The sequence below is a fragment of the Salvia hispanica genome, chromosome 1 (genome assembly GCF_023119035.1).
Source record: "Salvia hispanica cultivar TCC Black 2014 chromosome 1, UniMelb_Shisp_WGS_1.0, whole genome shotgun sequence".
NCBI lineage: Eukaryota > Viridiplantae > Streptophyta > Magnoliopsida > Lamiales > Lamiaceae > Salvia > Salvia hispanica.
The window spans coordinates 31,215,282-31,234,832 of NC_062965.1; the positions used below are offsets into that span (position 1 = coordinate 31,215,282).

Sequence of the window (19,551 nt, forward strand, 5' to 3'; positions counted from 1 at the left end):
TATTACTAGTTTTTATGAAAAATGAATCTTAACAACAAACTAAACTACCGAAAAATATGAATCCAAAAGACCAATGTTTAATTAAAAATATGAATCCAAATTTTTTGTCACCGGCCTAATTACATTTCCATCACAATCCATTATTCAACCTTGGATCTGTAATTTTGATCCTCCAATGTCCATCCGACAAGTTAGCTTCCTTGGCTTTGTTTCTAGTTTCCCAAAACCTAGTACGCATGAGGGGTGTCAAAAAACAGTTTTCCTTCATATCATCAGAAGCCTTATCATAAACATCCCACCAAATGTTGTTTGCGTAGTCACTCGCAAATTTTTGATTTTTGGGGCCATCCCAATTGCAGTCGTAGTCTCTGTAGCACCACCACGGCTTCCACCCGAGGTAGTGAATCGCATACACATCACTCGGAACTACATGCTTCCTATCTTCCTCGCCATTATTCGGATCAAAGTAGGTGAGATAGTTTATCTTGTTAGGGAGGCGATGCCACCATGGGAACATCTCATTGAGGAAGCCTTGATCGCCGCCGTTATACGATCTCACCACCCATCTCTTCTCCATTAAGCTCCTAAAAGTGCACATCGATGGCTCTAGGAGCATCAACCCCGAGTTGAACCGGTCTTTGTTGTTTCCCCGGGCGGAGATGCCCGGGTATTTGAAGAACTCGTCGAGGCTTTTTGTGACGATGAAGTCTGAGTCGATGAAGATGATCTTGTCGTAGTCTGTTAGCTGCCAGAGGCGGAGCTTGCTGTAGTTCCACTCGTTGTACGATATTTTCTTCGAGTGAGGGTTTCGTATGCGTTGGATCCGCTTTATCTTCCACCCGGCGGATTGGAGGCCGTTGATGGATTTGGGAGAGATGTGATCGTCGGCTAGCAAGATGAGGTCTTTGGTTGTGTTTAGTTTGATGATGCTTCTTGCTAGAGCTATTGCTCCACACACGTAGGTTTCTTTCGAGTGGACTATAGTAGCATAAGCCTCTCTTGGTTGCTTCAACCTCTCATCCTCTCTCTCAATCCATAATTCTTTACCTAAAGATAGTACAAGCACAAGTCAAAAAATTACATAGGGAGTGGTTGCAGTGAGATTTTTTTTTAAATGAGAATTTTGATAACTGAAAATCACATCTGTTACTACCTCCGTCCCCCAAAATTTGCTACACTTTGACCCGACACGGGTTTTAAGAAATGTAATGGAAAGTGAGTTGAAAAAGTTGGTGGGATGTGGGTCCTACTTTTAAGTATTAGTGTTATAATAAAAGGTGAGTAGGAATGAGTTAGTGGAATATGGGGTCCACTACCAAAAATGGTAAAAGTGAAGTGTATCAAATTTTCGGGGACGGACCGAAATGGTAAAATGTATCAAATTCTGTATATGATAACATTAATAGTAGCTGACATCACAAAACATACTATTAGTTACTGATATTGAGTTGGAAATTGATATTAATGAATCAACATATTTGCAAACTGATATAGTTTTGTGTTCTGACTTTAAGAAAAGGTTTGTCATGATCCATCTTTCCTTATGTCTCATTCAAAATGAAGCTCTTTTTCTTTTTAGGTTGTCTCATTCAAAATGATACATTTCTTAAAATAGAACCATCAGCTTCTCTACATTTCATCACTCTTATTTTACCTTCTTTCTAACTAACTCACAAAAAAACACTGCAAAAGATCTCGTGCCAAATAAGAAATGTTCCACTTCCGCCCATGATTTAAAGTCCTATGTTGACTCGGTGCGAGTTTTAAAAAATGTGAGGGAAAGATGGTGAAAAAAGTTAGTGGAATGAGTATCCCACTTTTATATACAGTATTAATTTATAATAGAGCGTAAGTATAATTAGTTAGTGGAACCAAAAATGGATAATAAACAACCAAATTTTGTACAACCAAAATAAGGTTATATTAATAATTTGATGTATTAATTATATATTAAAATAATAAATGTAGTAAGTGGACAAGTTAAAAAGACTTATTAGCCTTTAACCTCATTTTTTATTTTTATATTTGAATTTTCTTTCTATTATTTTTAAAATTTGAATTAAAGTATGCACTAATTACATTTATGGTTCCAAAAAAGTAAAAAAATTATACACAAATCATAAATATATGACCACAATATTATACACTTTCCATGTACTATATATGCATCCATATATTTTAATTAAATGCATAAATAAACCTTATTTTTTTTCAAAATAAACTAGTTTTTGGTTGTACAAAATTTGGTCACATAGCTTTATTGAAATGGAAGAAATATGAATATTATTTTATGGACGTTGCGAGAGTATATATAGCTAGGTCAAGTTTTGTAAAGCTTACCAATATGTGGTAAAGGAGAGTTGAGTTGGCAACTTCCGACAGGCATGAGTACAATCTGTCTGATCCTTGTCAACTCAGGTCTGTGAATCCAAGAATCAGCATCGTGCAACACAAGATCATCACATCGAAAGATCTCCGACATGGGCCCACTTGCCCCTATAAACACAGCAAATATTGGTCTACTAATAACCCCACTTTGGACTCTCCCACATCTCACTAACAAGTTAGCAACCACCAAATTCACTTGCAACCGAAAAACATCCTTCAAACCAAATTCATCCGAAGGAACCCTAGCCACCACCACGTCGAGTTGCTCGTAGTTTTCGAACATGGGCATGGGAACATTCGGGCACTTTGCATTGGTCTCATCGATCCACTCCGGATACAAGTGGGACCACTGCACTGCCTTATCCACACGGTCGAAATCCACCTTGACAATCTTCCCTTTTGTGGGGATCTTGTCTGGCAGTGTCGTTTCGTCGTCCATGTTGACCAATGCAACGTTGATGGCCTCGTGTCCCAGCTCTCGTGCTACGAACTCGAACCAATTGAGGCTCGTGGTCGGTGTAGGGTGGTTTACGGCATTCTGGACATCTTGATGCAGCTGGATTAGGTATTGGATGTTGAATGTGATGAGTGTTGCCAAGAAAATTATAGCGGGAAAGGTGAAGGGCTTCCGCCTTGAGGGCTTCGACGCTGCCATTGAGGAATATGTGTGCTTTACTCAGTTTTCTTATTGTATACATTATCAAGAGTTTGAGCTAAATATATGTAATATGGGATGGAAAAGAGTTTTAATATTCTCAGCCAATTAAACCTCCAAACCTTGCAACAAATATTGATTAGCTAGGTGTTGTATATTTATGTACTACTCCTATAAAACATGGTTTATTATGAGCTCAATAAATGACAATTATGATGTCCGGAAAAAAAAATTAACGATGGAAAAAGTGAAAAACTTTTTTTACAAATTACTAATATTGATAATGTATTTATAATTATAAAAAAATTGCAAATATGTCAATTAAATGTATATTTGGATTTTACATCTTAAGTCATCTCACCACGGTCTGATCTTGCACTATTTTTTGTGATTATTATTAATAGAAATATAGGTATTTTTAAAAGCATTAATAAAAATATAGGTTAACCACCAAAAGTTGGTTCTCTTAATTTAAATGTGAATTTGATTGATCAAACATTAAAAGCAATTAAGGTATCAATACCTTTATGAATGAGTTTGGTGACGTTCGTAATGAAACTTCTAACTTTATATTTAATGTTGGAAAACTGACATATAATTAATGTTAATTATTAAATAAAATTAATTTTCATCTTAAATAACAATATATATGCTATAGAGTTAACTTGCAAATAAAATTACCATCTATGTCCTAATTTGGAATTGAAATATCATTTTGAAGTGTTACAAAAAATAACACTAGTACAGAACCTTAATAAAACATACTGATAAAAGTGGAATATAATGTTGATGGAGAACTCTACTTTGAAATGTCAATTATATTAATTAGGTATGGATATATAGTTACAAGAAAGAGACCATTCAACAAACTGATAATGTAAATGTACACAACACATAGAATCCAATTCAAAGACCTATTTATTAGTCTTATTTAATGAGATCGAGGCGATTTCATGCATGGGGCATTAAAGTTTGGAAGTTTTGAAAGTTTATACTACTAATTTACTCATTGTTCTGAAAAAGTGACCACATTTCATTATATCCTTATCCAATTATAAATGGACCCAAACTCAAACATGGAAAAAAATTAAAGTATCTCACCAGCCCAGTAATTAGACCACTAATCGATCCACTATTCAATCTACTCCAAATCAAGGTATCCACTAATCGATCCAGTAAAGACTCACAACTCCAAAAATACATCTCTCATCAACTCCGTCCCACTGTACATCAAATATGCCGATTTTTCGCGTTTAATTGCTTAGTATTCTGTACGTAACGGTACTCATCTATTGACTTTCAGCTTTTTTCTTGAGTTAGGATCAAACAGAAAAGATGTTCTCAATATCAGACCTATTTTTATAATTAAAAAATTCTCTGGGTAACACCCTTTTCGTGAATGCGTATTTCGTGACGAAATACGCATTCGGTGAATAGCATAACCTAAATATATTAATGGTATGCGTAACCTAACGTGGTGTTCGATTTGCTAGATAAAATAGTACCAAAATATAACCTAATCAATTTATACTTACGGGGTGGCAGAGCCAAGAATTTATAAAGAAGAATTTTAAATATTTTCAGAGGAGATAGAAATTTTAAACAAATTAAATAGTAATTTTTACACTAATAAGTTAGTACTACATTTGGGGAAATTGGAGGGGCTAGTGTGTCTCTTTTTTTTTAATGGATAAATGAATATAAATTTAACAATTGTATCACCATAGATTTGAAATTGAGATCTTTAATTTGATCTTAGACATTACCATTCTACTATTTGGTCAACTCACACACTCCAAATTTGTCCTTATATTAGATCCGCCCCAAACTAAATATACTGACATTATTAAATTTCAATGGCATGAACTTTCAAATTGTAATTCGATATCATTTTCGAACTTTCGAGTCAATTTGACAGGCTAATTAATCAATTTATAGCAATAGGACTAGTAATTAATAAAAATTGGTCTAATATATTAAACGTTGCTTACAACCCACTAGCTATTTACTTAGTTCGAAAAGTGTTTATTAGTACTTATTAAGCTATATTACTAAAGGCTTTATATGATTTTAATTTAGGCCCGCTTTGTATGACCAAAGCCATGAATTACAAAAAATATATCTTCGGAAGAGTAATCAAAATTAGGCATTTATTATAAGTTCATGTGCGGACCTAGACATGCCCGTAATTATAATAATCGAGTAGTTATATATTAGGTCAAGCTTAAACATATCTTATCAAGCACATCCTTTAGAAAAATAAGGGATATGGAGGCAAAATATCTTTTATCAAGAACATGAGATGAAGAATAAATCCATCCGTTTATGTATTCTTTCTTGTAGTGTTGGTTGATCCATACTTTATTATAGAGATCTGAATACTGCAAAAGACAACGTGCAAATACATTATTTTCAACAACAAGATACTTGAAAAGAAAAGAACCCTCAATTGACGTGGGTTCATAACTCATGAGTCAGGTGTCGAACTGGTTACATAGTTTAGGCCTTTAATTGGGGATCAGCTTTGGGTTTTGTGAGATTGGGCTGCACAAATAAAATGGGCCTACGACTTGGGCTAGTCAGTGGTGTCATGAGCTATAATTTTCTAACAGAAATGATTGATTTATTAAGATAACTCAGTAGCTACTCCCTCTGTTCCATAGTAATGGAGGCATTTTTTTTCGGCACGAAGATTAATAAAAATTGTGTTAGGTGAGTTAAGCAAAGGGAGAGAAAAATGGAAAATGGAAAATGAAAAATGTAGAGAGATGAAGAGAGAATAAAGTAAGAGAGACTAAAGTAGGTGTGGAAAAGTGTGTTGACTTTTACTAAAAAGGGGAAATGACTCTATTACTATGGAACACATCAAAATGGCAAAATGACTTTATTACTATGGAACGGAGGTAGTATGTTACAACATGATAATGTGATTTATCTAGATTAAGTCATGCATTTGGTATTTAAGTTACTCCCTCCGTCCCGGCTAAGATGACACATTGCTTAGCCGCGACACGGGATTTTATGAGTTATTGGTTAAAGTGTAGAAAGTAGTTACATACCTATGGGCTACGATCACATTTCTTTATCAACATCTAATATGATCTCTCCTCTTAAAAGAATCTTGTGGACATGAGATTCCTTAGAAAAAATAGAAACTTTGTCTTGCATTATTTTCACGCCTAATTTTTTTTTTTTTTTTTTTGGTGTTTAAATAAATTCACTAAAACAAAACGAGATACAATCATAGCTCGGGTATACCCGAGGGATACAGCCAACTAGACAAGCTAGCGAGCCGGGGTGGGATCAACACAATACAACTGAACTTGGGCATACCCAAGGGCTTTTATCAAGCCGGTTACATGATGAACCAAACTATTGTCAAAAACCTAGAGAGCCTTGTAAGAGATTTGTGCATTTCGTGCCCTGACCTCTATATGAAATTTATCGTTCTTAAACCCAAAGTTATACTGCTCAGTTCGGAAAACTTGGTTAAAATATATATAAGAGTGGCCCACTGTGGTGGGGGTGGGCCACGCGGTGTTGCGGGCAAGCCGCTGGTCTCGAGACCGCAACCCCGAGTCCCTTCGGTAGACCCTCGGACAGTATGGCTTGTTGGTATCTCGAGACCGCAACACGAGCTGCATCGGTAGACCCTCGGACGGTTCGGCCAGGTATGTGTGCATGTTGTACGCATGGTCACGCGTTGTTACGGGCAAGTTGACGGTATACCGAAACCGCACGAAGTTGCCTCGGTAGTCCCTTGAGCGGTTTGGCCAGGTTGGTGCGCATGTTGTGCGCATGTGCCATGCGGTGGTGCGGGCGATTTGCGGGTATCACGAGACCTCCACACCGGGTCATATCGGTATTCGATTGGCAGTTTGGCTTGTCCGCATGTAGTGCACATAAAAGAACAGACGCATAAAGCCATCCTACCATGAAGGAACTCCAATGGCAGTGGCATACACACACACCAAGGCAAAAGCCTTGTGACCTATCTTATTATATAAATAGTTAGTGCCCAATGGATGATACAACAAGATCTTCAGGGAACATTAAGTAAAGGGTGATGTACGTAACCCTTTTAATCTCAAAAAGTAAACAGTCGGGATCGAACGGTTTGGTATCAAAGATCAGCGAGTTCCTTGCTCTCCAAGTGAGACTTACCATAGCCGCAAGGGCTATCCATTTAGCTTTCTTCTTGACTGCTGAGCCCATGTTCTCTCGTGCCATCCATTTGATGGCACTTGGTATTGTTGTGAGGGGTCTTCTGATACCAAGCCACCTCTTGATTTCATGCCAAGTTGTTCGAGTTTTGTTGCATGAGAAGAAAAGGTGGGCGGCTGTTTCTGGTTCCTCATTACAAAGAGGACAAACTCGATCAATGTCAAGGTATGTGAGTCTGTCCCGGGTTGGGAGTCTTCCCTTGATGGCCTGCCAGGTGGTAAATGAGTATTTTGGTGGAATATAGCTCCTCCACACAAATTTGGGCCAAAATTTACGTTCGCCCTTCGGTCGGAACCATTCGTATGCTTGTGTTGACCCTCTAGCCTGGTACCAAGTCCCCAGCAAGCTTGCTACATCGTGTCGAGGGATATGTTGGAGAAGACAATCCCGGTTGGCCAGTAGCGCTTTGATCAGTGGCGGGTCTCTCTTCCTCGCTGTCCAGTCCCAAAATCTCTATTTCCGATGTACACATTGTGCACCCATTTAATCCAAAGAGAATCCTTTTTGGAGAAGATATTCCAAAGCACTCGCGAGATAAGCGCCGTATTCCATGATTTAAGGCTTCGGAAGCCAAGACCTCCTTCTTCCTTCGGAAGTCAAAGGTCGCGCCAAGCTACTGGTGCTTGTTTTGAGCCCCATAGGAAAATACGCGCCAAACGTGTGATCCTATCAATGACCGTCCCAGGCAAAGGGAACACTTGGAGCCAGTAGCACTCCACTCCTTGCATAACTGATTTGATAAGTTCGGCTCGCCCAGCGTAAGCAAGGTTCTTATCCGTCCATCTCTTTGTCATGGATGCAATTTTGTCCACAAGGGGCGAGTAGTGTGCCGCTTTGGGTTGCATTGAGTTTAAGGGCACTCCAAGATACCTAATGGGTAACTGTCCCTCGGCAAAGTGGAAGACTCCCTTAATTTTTTGAAGCTCGGGTCCGTGTACTCCGCTGTGAATAATTGAGACTTGTCCCTATTAATCTCAAGCCCTGAGCACCTTGCAAATTCATCCATTGTCTTGGCTAGGATAGTCAAGGATCCCACGTCCCCCCTACAAAATAGCATCAAGTCGTCCACAAACGCAAGGTGTGTGATGCGTAGTGCTGCGCACTTAGCATGATAATTGAAGTCCACGGCTGTTCTTTCTGACAAGAGTCTTGAGAGATATTCGATACATAAAATGAAGAGGAACGGTGACATTGGATCCCCCTGTCGTAACCCTCTCTTGCTTGGGAAGAATCCATGTGGGCTGCCGGGGCTGTTCTTTCACGCCTAATTATTATTTCTATTTATAGTGGATTTATTAAATAGATCATTTATTATTAATTGATTGGTGGATTCCATAAATATCCAACATTATACTTTCACTAATAGACACTACTATCTAATGTTTTAAAAACCGGACCGGCGAGCAACCGGCAAGACTATTGGTTCACGGTTCAACTGGTCCAACCGGTCGAACCTCGGTCAAACCGTTTTACTGTAGCTTTATATATATATATATATACATATGAGTATATAATTAAATACATATTTATTATAAAACACTTGGTTTCAAAACATGTAAATAAACAAGCATTAATGCAATATATAATTTAATTTTAAATAATATAGAGATATATAAGTATAGATAAAGCATATATATATCAATTCTTAACGAGTAATACTAGTAATGTAAAAATACATATTCATATGTTTATTATACTATGTATTAATTTTCATGTTATGAACACTTCTCCCATTATATATTCTTGTTATTTTATTTTCAATCTAAGCATTAGTAATTAAAACTTTATTTGAAAGTTAATTAAGATTTGTTAATTTTAGTTATGACATAAAATATGTATATAGCTTTTAATTATAAATATACAATTAGTATATAGTTGATAGTTGATATAATATGAAGTAGTACATATTAACAAAACAAACTACATCCCACATTGAAAAAGTGAAGGCAATAGATTGTAAAAGATGACTATAAAATAAGCTTTTCATCCCACATTGAAAAATGAAAGAACAATCTTGTGGAATACTTCTATAAAAGAAAGACACAAATGATTTTTTAAGCTAGTTTTTATAAATTCATAGGCCCAATACAAGTATGGGTTAATATGAAATGAAAGTTTAGTGTAAATTTTTTTTAAATTGATTTTTAATTCATTTTTAAAAATCAAAAAATTTGGTAACCGGTTCGACCGGTTCCCGATTTCCGGTCCAATTGGCCCGTTCACCCGGCCCAAAACGGTTCAATGCTCCACTGGTTTTATATGATGAATCGGACCGGAGAGGTCACCGGTTCACGGCCGAACCGGTCTGACCGGCCGGTCCAAACTGATTTTTAAAACACTGAACGTTTATAAACCTATGGAGTGTATAGAATTGAAGTGAAACTACTCTAATTTTCTGAACTCAGAGTTATAATTAATAAATCTAAGATTAGGAACAAATAAAGACATCGACTATAAGGGCTCCCATTTAGCTTCCCGTTTTCTTTTTACTATTTTTGGTAATGGGCCACACTCCACTAACTTTATCACACTCACATTTTATTATGATTCACCTTCCACTAATCTTTAAATATGTGTTGGGTAAAAAAACCCTTGTATTGATGGACGGAGGGAGTACGATGGGACAAACTCAACATCAGATAACTATTTAAAGATCTGAAAAATAAGAAAGTCAAGTGCACGTTTATCATTCTCTATCTCTTTCACTACAAAAAATGTCAGTTTACCGACGGAATTACTGAAGGAATTACAACTTCCGTCGCTAATTTTTTCCTTTTTTAATTAATGTATTTTCCGTCGGTAATTCGCCAGTAAAAAAAAATTACCGACGAGTTCTTTACTGATGGACAATTAGCTAAAAAATTTCCGTCGGTAATTCGTAGCGAAAATTATCCGTCGCTATTCCGTTGATAAACTGATATTTTTTTGTAGTGTAATTTTCTATAAAAAAATAGTAAAGACACATATACACACACCACAACCATAACTAATTATAATTGTTGTTAAGGATAATAGTTGAAAAGTATAATTTAGAGTCACTAATAATGGCATGTTAAAAGAATAGACTATAGTTTGCTGGACAGCTGGAGAGCTTCGCTCAGCAAACCTATTAATTAAAGACGAACTACTCTCAATTTGTTGTATAACTAAGTCTGAGCAATGTTGGAACGTGAAACAACTTTAAAATTAAAGTTTTTGGATATGGGTTTATCTTGCCTATAGTTTTTGGATATGGGTTTTTGGATATGGGTTTATTATAGAGTGAACTACAAAGAGGGTTTTGGGGGGTTTGGGTAATTTGATCTTTTTACACTTTTAACATTTTAAATATGATATTATTTCAAAATTATCATTCTTCTTCCCTTTTGTCATCCTTCATTTTTTTTTTTTATTTCAATATTAGATTTAATTTTATAAAATTAAATTTTAAATTCTGATTTTTAAATATTAATAAATTTTTTTAATTAAAACTATTAATTCATGGACACTATAAATATTGATTAAAACTATTAATGTTTGTTAGTTAATATAATATTCAGCTGAATTGAAGAAGTACGGAAAAAATAATATTAATCATGATGAAAAAATAAGAGCTATACTATTTAGCCTTCGTTCGGTTGTCTTAATTGCTTGTGATTGAATATTATGAAGTTGACTAAAAATTTGATCCTACTAACAATTTTATATAGGAATATTTTTGTTGAAATTTTCTAGTAAATTTTTATTGTTTTCAAATTAATAAACAAAAATTATATTAGACTTACATTAGATGAATATTTATTTCAAAATAAATCGTGTTATATGATCTATTTATGATTAAAGCTATTAAATATTGATTAAAACTAAGGAGTTGTCATACCTTATTGATTAAATATTAGACACTATCAAATATTGATTATGACTATTAATTTTTGTTATTTAATAATTTTTATAATTATAAAAATTTATTGATATTTAAAAATTGAAATTTAAAATTTAATTTTGTAAAATTATATCTAATATTGAAATAAAGAAACAAAGTGAAGGATGACAAAAAGGAAGAATAATGATAATTTTGAAATAATATCAGATTTAGTACATAATTGTAATAATATCAGATTTAAAATGTTAAAAGTGTAAAAAGACCAAATTTCCCAAACCCCTCAAAACCCCCAAAAAGGGCATTTTCAGTTATTTAATAATTTTTATAATTATAAAAATTTATTGATATTTAAAAATTGAAATTTAAAATTTAATTTTGTAAAATTATATCTATGAACCATTTTCGTAGTTCACTCTTTATTATAACACTAATATCTAGGATGTTACTAGAGGACATTAGTTATTATCTTTACAGGTGAGTATTCAGATTTCGATTTAGATTTTGGACTAATCCAAACCGATCTGAAAATCTAGTTTTAATGAAAGTTAAAATAATTATAAATAGAAAATTAAAACTTAATTATACAATAGTACAATTTAAATTTTTTATTTTTTGTTTAAAACACACCAAAAATTGGACAAAATTGGATACTTCCTCCGTCCCTGATTAATTGTCACTCTTTGACCGGGCACGAGTTTTAAAGAAAAATTTATTGGAAAAGTTAGTGGTATGTGAGACCCACTTTTTTATATTGGTTTTATAATAAAATGTGAGTAAAGTTAGTTAGTGGAATGTGATATCTACTTACCATTTATGGTAAAAATGAAGTGTGACAATTATTGAGGAACGGACCGAAATGGAAAAGAGTGACAATTAATCGGGGACGCGGAGGGAGTATGTTCCAATCCGAAACTCTTTTAAATTTTAGTTCAGTTGTTTTTGTCACCCTAATTACATTTCCATCACAATCCATTATTCAACCTTGGATCTCTAATTTTGATCCTCCAATGCCCATCCGACAAGTTAGCTTCCTTGGCTCTCTTTCTGTTGTTCCAAAACTTAGTACGCATTTGGGGTGTCAAAATACAGTTTTCCTTCATTTCATCAGAAGCCTTGTCATAAACATCCCACCAAATGTTGTTAGCAGAGTCACTCGCAAATTTTTTATGTTCGAGGACATCCCAATTGCAGTCGTAGTCTCTGTAGCACGTCCACGGCTTCCACCCAAGGTAGTCAATCGCATACACATCACTCGGAACTACATGCTCCCTATTCTTATCACTATTATTCGGATCATAGTAGGTGAGATAGTTTATCTTGTTAGGGAGGCGATGCCACCATGGAAACATCTCATTGAGGTAGCCTTGATCACCGCCGTTATACGATCTCACCACCCATCTCTTCTCCATTAAGCTCCTAAAAGTGCACATCGATGGCTCTAGGAGCATCAACCCCGAGTTGAACCGGTCTTTGTTGTTTCCCCGGGCGGAGATGCCCGGGTATTTGAAGAACTCGTCGAGGCTTTTTGTGACGATGAAGTCTGAGTCGATGAAGATGATCTTGTCGTAGTCTGTTAGCTGCCAGAGGCGGAGCTTGCTGTAGTTCCACTTGTTGTAGGAGTTTTTCGTCGAGTGAGGGTTTCGTATGCGTTGGATCCGCTTTATCTTCCACCCGGCGGATTGGAGGCCGTTGATGGATTTGGGAGAGATGTGATCGTCGGCTAGCAAGATGAGGTCTTTGGTTGTGTTTAGTTTGATGATGCTTCTTGCTAGAGCTATTGCTCCACACACGTAGGTTTCTATCGAGTGGACTATGGTAGCATAAGCCTCTCTTGGTTGCTTCAACCTCTCAATCCCTAATTCTTTACCTAAACATAGTACAAAGTCAATAAATTAATAAACATATACTCCTCCTGTATAGGGCCGGGATCGGTTCCTATGACAACTTTTTTAAAATTAGAGCTTCTATAACTGAAAATCACATTAATTATCTGATACATTAAAATATTAGTAGTTGGCATTACAAAAGATATTGGTTGCTAATATTGAGTCAGAAATTGATATAATGAATCAACGTATCTGCGAACTGATATAATTTTGTATTCTGATTTTAAGAAAAGTTCAATCATGATCCATCTTTCCTCACATACCATTCAAAATTTAAAAAAAAAAAAAAAAATTCTTTTTAGGTTGTCCCATAAAAGATGATGCATTTCTTAAAATAGAATTATCAGTTTCTCTACTTTTTCTCACTCTTATTTTATCTCTTTTCACTTGACTCACAAAACAATACGTATTGAATAAAATTTCGTGCCAAATAAGAAGTGCTTCACTTCCTTTCACGATGTAAAGTCCTATTTTGAGTCAATGCGAGTTTTAAGAAATGTGAAGGAAAGAGGTGGAAAAAGTTAGTGTATTAAGTATCCCACTTTTATAGTACTCCATCTGTCCCAATATAGTAGACCCCTTTCTTTTGGGCATAGGAAGTAGACCCCTTTCTTTTGGGCATAAGAATTTAGGAGATGTTGTTTAGTGGTGTAAATGGAGTTGGTAATAAAATAAATTTTTACCATAAAGATAAATGACTCAAGTACGTTGGGACACCCCAAAATGGTATATGAGTCTAATATCTTGGGACAGAGGGAGTATTAGTTAGGTGGAAAGTGGAGTCCACTTGCCAAAAATGGATAAAACAAATTTAGACGGAACAAAATGGTACTCCTCCGTCCCACAAAAGATGTCACACTTGTGGGACGATACAAGATTTTAGGAGGTTTTGTTTTGTGTGTGAAAGTGGAGAGAGAAAATATAATTTCTATATTAATGTGAGAGAAAACTTTTATCAAAAATGGAAATGTGACATCTTTAATGGAACAAACTGAAAAGAAAAGTGAGACATCATTTATGGAACAGAGGGAGTAGTAAATATGAACATTATTTTATGGACAAGAGAGTATATAGCTAGGTTAACTTTTGTAAAGCTTACCATTATGTGGTAACGGAGGGTTGAGTTGGCAACTTCCGACAGGCATGCGTACAATCTGTCTGATCCTTGTCAACTCAGGTCTGTGAATCCAAGAATCAGCATCGTGCAACACAAGATCATCACATCGAAAGATCTCCGACATGGGCCCACTTGCCCCTATAAACACAGCAAATATTGGTCTACTAATAACCCCACTTTGGACTCTCCCACATCTCACTAACAAGTTAGCAACCACCAAATTCACTTGCAACCGAAAAACATCCTTCAAACCAAATTCATCCGAAGGAACCCTAGCCACCACCACGTCGAGTTGCTCGTAGTTTTCGAACATGGGCATGGGAACATTCGGACAATTTGCATTGGTCTCACTGATCCACTCTGGATACAAGTGGGACCACTGCACTGCCTCATCCACGCAGTTGAAATCCACCTTGAAAATCTTCCCTTTGATGGGGATTTTGTCTGGAAAGGCCGTTTCGTCCATGTTGACCAATGCAACGTTGATGGCCTCTTGTCCCAGTTCTCGTGCAATGAACTCGAACCAATTGAGGCTCGTGGCTGGTGTGGGGTGGTTTACGGCATTCTGGACATCTTGATGCCTCTGGATTAGGTTTTGGATGTTGAATGTGATTAGTGTTGCCAAGAAAAAAATAGCGAAAAAGGTGAAGGGCTTCCGCCTTGACGGCTTCGACGCCGCCATTAAGGAGTGTGATGAGTTTTCTTATTGTATACATTATCAAGCGTTTGAGCTAAATATATGTAATATGGGATGGTAAATAGTTTTAATATTCTCAACCAATTAAACGTCCTAACCTTGCAACAAATATTGATTAGCTAGCGTTGTATACTTGTATATTTATTCTACTCCTATAAAACATGGTTTATTATGAGCTCAATAAATGACAATTATGATGGAGAATAAATAAGGGATAACTTTTTGTAAGGGTCCGGAAAGAAAAAAAAATTAACGATGTAAAAAGTGAGAAGTTTTTTACAAATCTAATATTGATAATGTATTTATAATTATAAAAGATGCAAATATGTCAGTTAAATGTATATTTGGATTTTACATCTTAAGCCTTCTCACCACGATCCGATCTTGCACTATTTTTTGTGATATTTATTATTAATGGAAATATAGGTTTTTTAAAGCATTAATAAAAATATAGGTTAACCACCAAATGTTGGTTCTCTTAATTTTAATGTGAATTTGATTGATCATTTAAACATTAAATGCAATTAAGGTATCAATACCTTTATGAATTAGTTTGGTGACGTTCGTGATGAAATTTCTAACTTTATATTTAACGATGGAAAACTGACATATAATTAATGTTAATTATGAAATAAAATTAATTTTCATCTTAAATAACAATATGCTATAAGGTTAACATGCAAATAAAATTATCATCGATGTTCTAATTTGGAATTGAAATATCATTTTGAAGTGTTACAAAAAATAACACTAGTACAGAACATTAATAAAACATAATAAATACGGAAATGATAAAAGTGGAATATAATGTTGATGGAGAACTCTAAATATGACTTGATCTACTTTGAAATGTCAATTACATTAATTAGGTATTGATATATATAGTTACAAGAAAGAGACCATTCAACCAACCTGATAATGCACACAACACATAGACTCCAATTCAAAGACCTATTTATTAGTCTTATTTAATGAGATCGAGGCAATTTCATGCATGGGGCATTGAGTTTGGATGTTTTGTAAGTTTATAATTTACTCACGGTTCTAAAAAAGTGACCACATTTCATTATTTCCTTATCCAATTACAAATGGCCCAAACTCAAACATAGCAAAAATTAAAGTATCTCACCAGCCCAGTAATTAGCCCACTAATCGATCCACTATTCAATCTACTCCTAATCGAGGTATCCACTAATCGATCCATTAAAGGCACAAAACTCCAAAAATACATATCTCATCAACGTCCTCCCACTTCACATCAAATAAACAAATATGTCGATTTTATTGCGTTAAAACTATTTATGTAACAGTACTAATCTATTGAATTTCAGCTTTTTTTATTTATTTAGGATAAAACAGAAGAGATGTTCTCAATATGGGAACTATTTTTCTAATTTACAAAATTATATGTGTAACACCCTTTTGGTGAATGCGTATTCAACTAAATGTAGTAATTGTATGCAGGGGGCGGAGTCAGAAATTCAATTCAGAAGGGGCAAAAATATTTATATAAAGAAATTTTAAGAATTTGTGATGGAGCATTTATAGAGGAAATTGAAAAAAGTGGAAAAATTATAAAATAAAATAATGAAAAAAAGTATGTTGAGGAGGGGCAAATGCCCCTTATCCCCTTCATGCAGCTACGCCCCTGATTGTATGCGTAACCTGAACACACATTCACTGAATGCGCAACTCACATAATCTAAACACGAAAAAAGACTCCCTCCTCATTTCGGACAGTTAGCTTAGAGGCCGCTGCATTTTTGGCGAAAAATCAGGAAGTTTTAGTTTCCCCTTTCTTTAGTTTCTCGACCAATTATATTCGACTAATTTAGGGTATATAAAATGTATTGGATTTTTGGGTAAATAAAGTTGAAATTGTTTGTTATGGTTATGGATTTATTTTTCCTTTACTATGTTTTGGTTGATTGTTGCGTGGATTTATTAAATTTGGTTAGGTTTATTAATATTGATTTGTTTGTATAAATCTGAACGTGGCTGCCTAGCTAACTCTCTCTAGTGTGCAAGATCACCAAGTCCAATCACTATTTCTCGTGGGTAGGGGTATGTATTCGGGTTTCGGTTCGTTTTTGTAACAACCCGCCCTCCTAGGGTACAATAAATGCGGCGGCTGCTACCCAAAACCGACTCCAAAGAAAAAAATTGAAAAATCGAAAAACCGAAAATACCGAACTAAAAAAACCGAATTAAACCGAAAAACCAAAATTTTCAATAAAACCGGAAAAGCAAAAAAATATGGAGCATATATTAATATATATATATATATATATATATAATTTATCTTATTTTATATATACTAATATAATATAAATATATAATATAAAATTAATAGAATATATAAATACATATTATATAAAATATAGTAAAAGAATATATATTATATATATGATATAATAGGGGAGTGATCAATTGCTAACTCATCATTTAATTGCTAACTACAACTAATTTAAGGCCATAGGATTTTAGAAAACGTGTGGTCTACAATTTTCCACGTGTAATTTTCATTTTTATTAATTAAATCGAAAAAGATAAGAAAAAAACTTCAAATTAGGGTTTTGGATGAAAATGTCAATATAGTGTTCCGAAAATATCAACACAATGCTTTGAGAATGTTAACACAATGCTTTAAGAATGTTAACCCGTTGATTATATTGACATTATACATGTATTATATTGACATATTTTATATAGTATGTTGACATTTTTGCTGTATCGAAAAAAATTAAAAAATTTTGAATTTTTTTTCAAATTTTGACGTCGGAACATATGCATGCAGGATATCGTTGGAATCCTTATAAAATTATCTTTAATTTGATACTCCCTCCGTCCCAGATAATTTGACCCAATATTCCATTTCGGACCGTCCCACATAATTTGTCCCATTTCACTTTTACCATTTTTGGTAGTGGACCTCATATTCCACTAATTCATTCCTACTCACATTTTATTATAAAACTAATACTTTAAAAGTAGGACTCACATCCCACCAACTTTTTCAACTCACTTTCCATTATATTTTTTAAAACCCGTGCGGGTCAAAATGTCCCAAATTAGGGTTTAGAAAACGTGTGGTCTACAATTTTCCACGTGTAATTTTCATTTTTATTAATTAAATCGAAAAAGATAAGAAAAAAACTTCAAATTAGGGTTTTGGATGAAAATGTCAATATAGTGTTCCAAAAATATCAACACAATGCTTTGAGAATGTTAACACAATGCTTTAAGAATGTTAACCCGTTGATTATATTGACATTATACATGTATTATATTGACATATTTTATATAGTATGTTGACATTTTTGTTTATTAAAAAAATTAAAAAATTTTGAATTTTTTTTTCAAATTTTGACGTCGGAACATATGCATGTAGGATATCGTTGGAATCCATATAAAATTATCTTTAATTTGATACTCCCTCCGTCCCCGAGATAATTTGACCCAAGTATTCCATTTCGGACCGTCCCACATAATTTGTCCCATTTCACTTTTACCATTTTTGGTAGTGGACCTCATATTCCACTAATTCATTCCTACTCACATTTTATTATAAAACTAATAGTTTAAAAGTAGGACTCACATCCCACCAACTTTTTCAACTCACTTTCCATTATATTTTTTAAAACCCGTGCCGGGTCAAAATGTCCCAAATTATTTGGGACGGAGGGAGTATATGTTATATGAATTTAAAATTTTGGGATTTCTTTTAAAAGTTAGTTATAACTAATTTTGTAGTTAATTGACATTAATACCCCTATTGATATTTTTTGGAATTAATTCTATGGTCTTATTGACTTTTTTTGTTGATCGTATTGACATTTCAGGGTTGATGATCTAGGTCTTTAATTTGAATATATAATGACTATTATTTAGTTGTAGTTAGCAATTAAGTTTGAGTTAGCAATATAACACTCCCCTGATATAATAGAATAAATATATATACTATTTTATTTAAAATATAATTCGGTTTTTCAGTTTTTTTTTTCGCTCGAACCGAACCGAAAAATCGAAAAAACCGAACCGAATTTCAAAATTTCGGTTTGGTTCGGTTTGGATATTCGGTTTTCAGTTTTTTTTTCTCACCCCTATTCGTGGGAGCGACATCTGCACTTACCTTATATAAATGATTACTCCTGTTGGAACAAACAGATCCTATTGAGTAGATTTGGAGACGTGCATACGACACGCGTGGTTTTTACACTATGATATCAGTTTAAACGCGAAAATATGTTCTTGTAGCGGCACCACAAACTGGATGCACCTTTTATTACCACTAAAACCAACTACAAGTATACAGTGCAACAATAGTATATCTAAAATACTTCATCCGTCATTGAAAAATACTATGAACTATTTCATTTTTAGTCCGTCCTAAAAAGTATGAACTTTCTAATTTTTGGATACTCATTTCCTTCTAATGAGGTGAGATTCATTCTCCACTAACAATAATTTAATAAAAAAAAATTCTATCTCTGTCTTACTTTTCCAATTATACGTTAAAACCTGCGCCGAACCAAATGTTCATATTCTTTTGGGACGGAGAGAGTACCAAATAACGAACATGGAGGTAAAGTTTATAAACTGTTTACCACGTACTCAACTTCATATACTATTTGGAAAAATATGGTTTTTGAGTTTGGTTCAATTATATCTAGGCAATTGATCAAAGTAAATATATAAAAAATATGATTTTTGAGTTTGGTT

At 34.4% G+C, this 19,551-nt stretch overlaps 2 protein-coding genes across 2 annotated transcripts; both read right to left on the minus strand.

Moving 5' to 3' along the window:
- LOC125215431 (putative UDP-glucuronate:xylan alpha-glucuronosyltransferase 4) lies at positions 1-3,059 on the minus strand. Its single transcript, XM_048116883.1, has 2 exons — positions 2,341-3,059; positions 1-1,047 (listed from the first exon to the last, which is right to left on the minus strand). Exons 1-2 carry the CDS (start codon positions 3,041-3,043, stop codon positions 131-133), a joined length of 1,620 nt encoding a protein of 539 aa, XP_047972840.1. The 5' UTR covers positions 3,044-3,059; the 3' UTR covers positions 1-130.
- An 8,955-nt stretch (positions 3,060-12,014) lies between these two features.
- Positions 12,015-14,822, minus strand: LOC125224521 (putative UDP-glucuronate:xylan alpha-glucuronosyltransferase 4). The gene is made up of 2 exons (XM_048127967.1): positions 14,115-14,822; positions 12,015-12,996 (listed from the first exon to the last, which is right to left on the minus strand). The coding sequence occupies exons 1-2, from the start codon at positions 14,812-14,814 to the stop codon at positions 12,092-12,094; spliced, it is 1,605 nt and encodes a 534-aa protein (XP_047983924.1). The 5' UTR covers positions 14,815-14,822; the 3' UTR covers positions 12,015-12,091.
- Between the last annotated feature and the right edge of the window lie 4,729 nt (positions 14,823-19,551).

What these genes read in the sequence shown, in the direction of transcription:
- LOC125224521 (XM_048127967.1), bottom strand. Translation starts at nt 14,814, where the DNA reads ATGGCGGCGTCGAAGCCGTCAAGGCGGAAGCCCTTCACCTTTTTCGCT. An exon ending in CCCTCCGTTACCACATAATG is followed by an intron (nt 12,997 to 14,114) that starts GTAAGCTTTACA and finishes TACTATGTTTAG; the next exon opens with GTAAAGAATTAGGGATTGAG.
- LOC125215431 (XM_048116883.1), bottom strand. Translation starts at nt 3,043, where the DNA reads ATGGCAGCGTCGAAGCCCTCAAGGCGGAAGCCCTTCACCTTTCCCGCT. An exon ending in CTCTCCTTTACCACATATTG is followed by an intron (nt 1,048 to 2,340) that starts GTAAGCTTTACA and finishes TACTATCTTTAG; the next exon opens with GTAAAGAATTATGGATTGAG.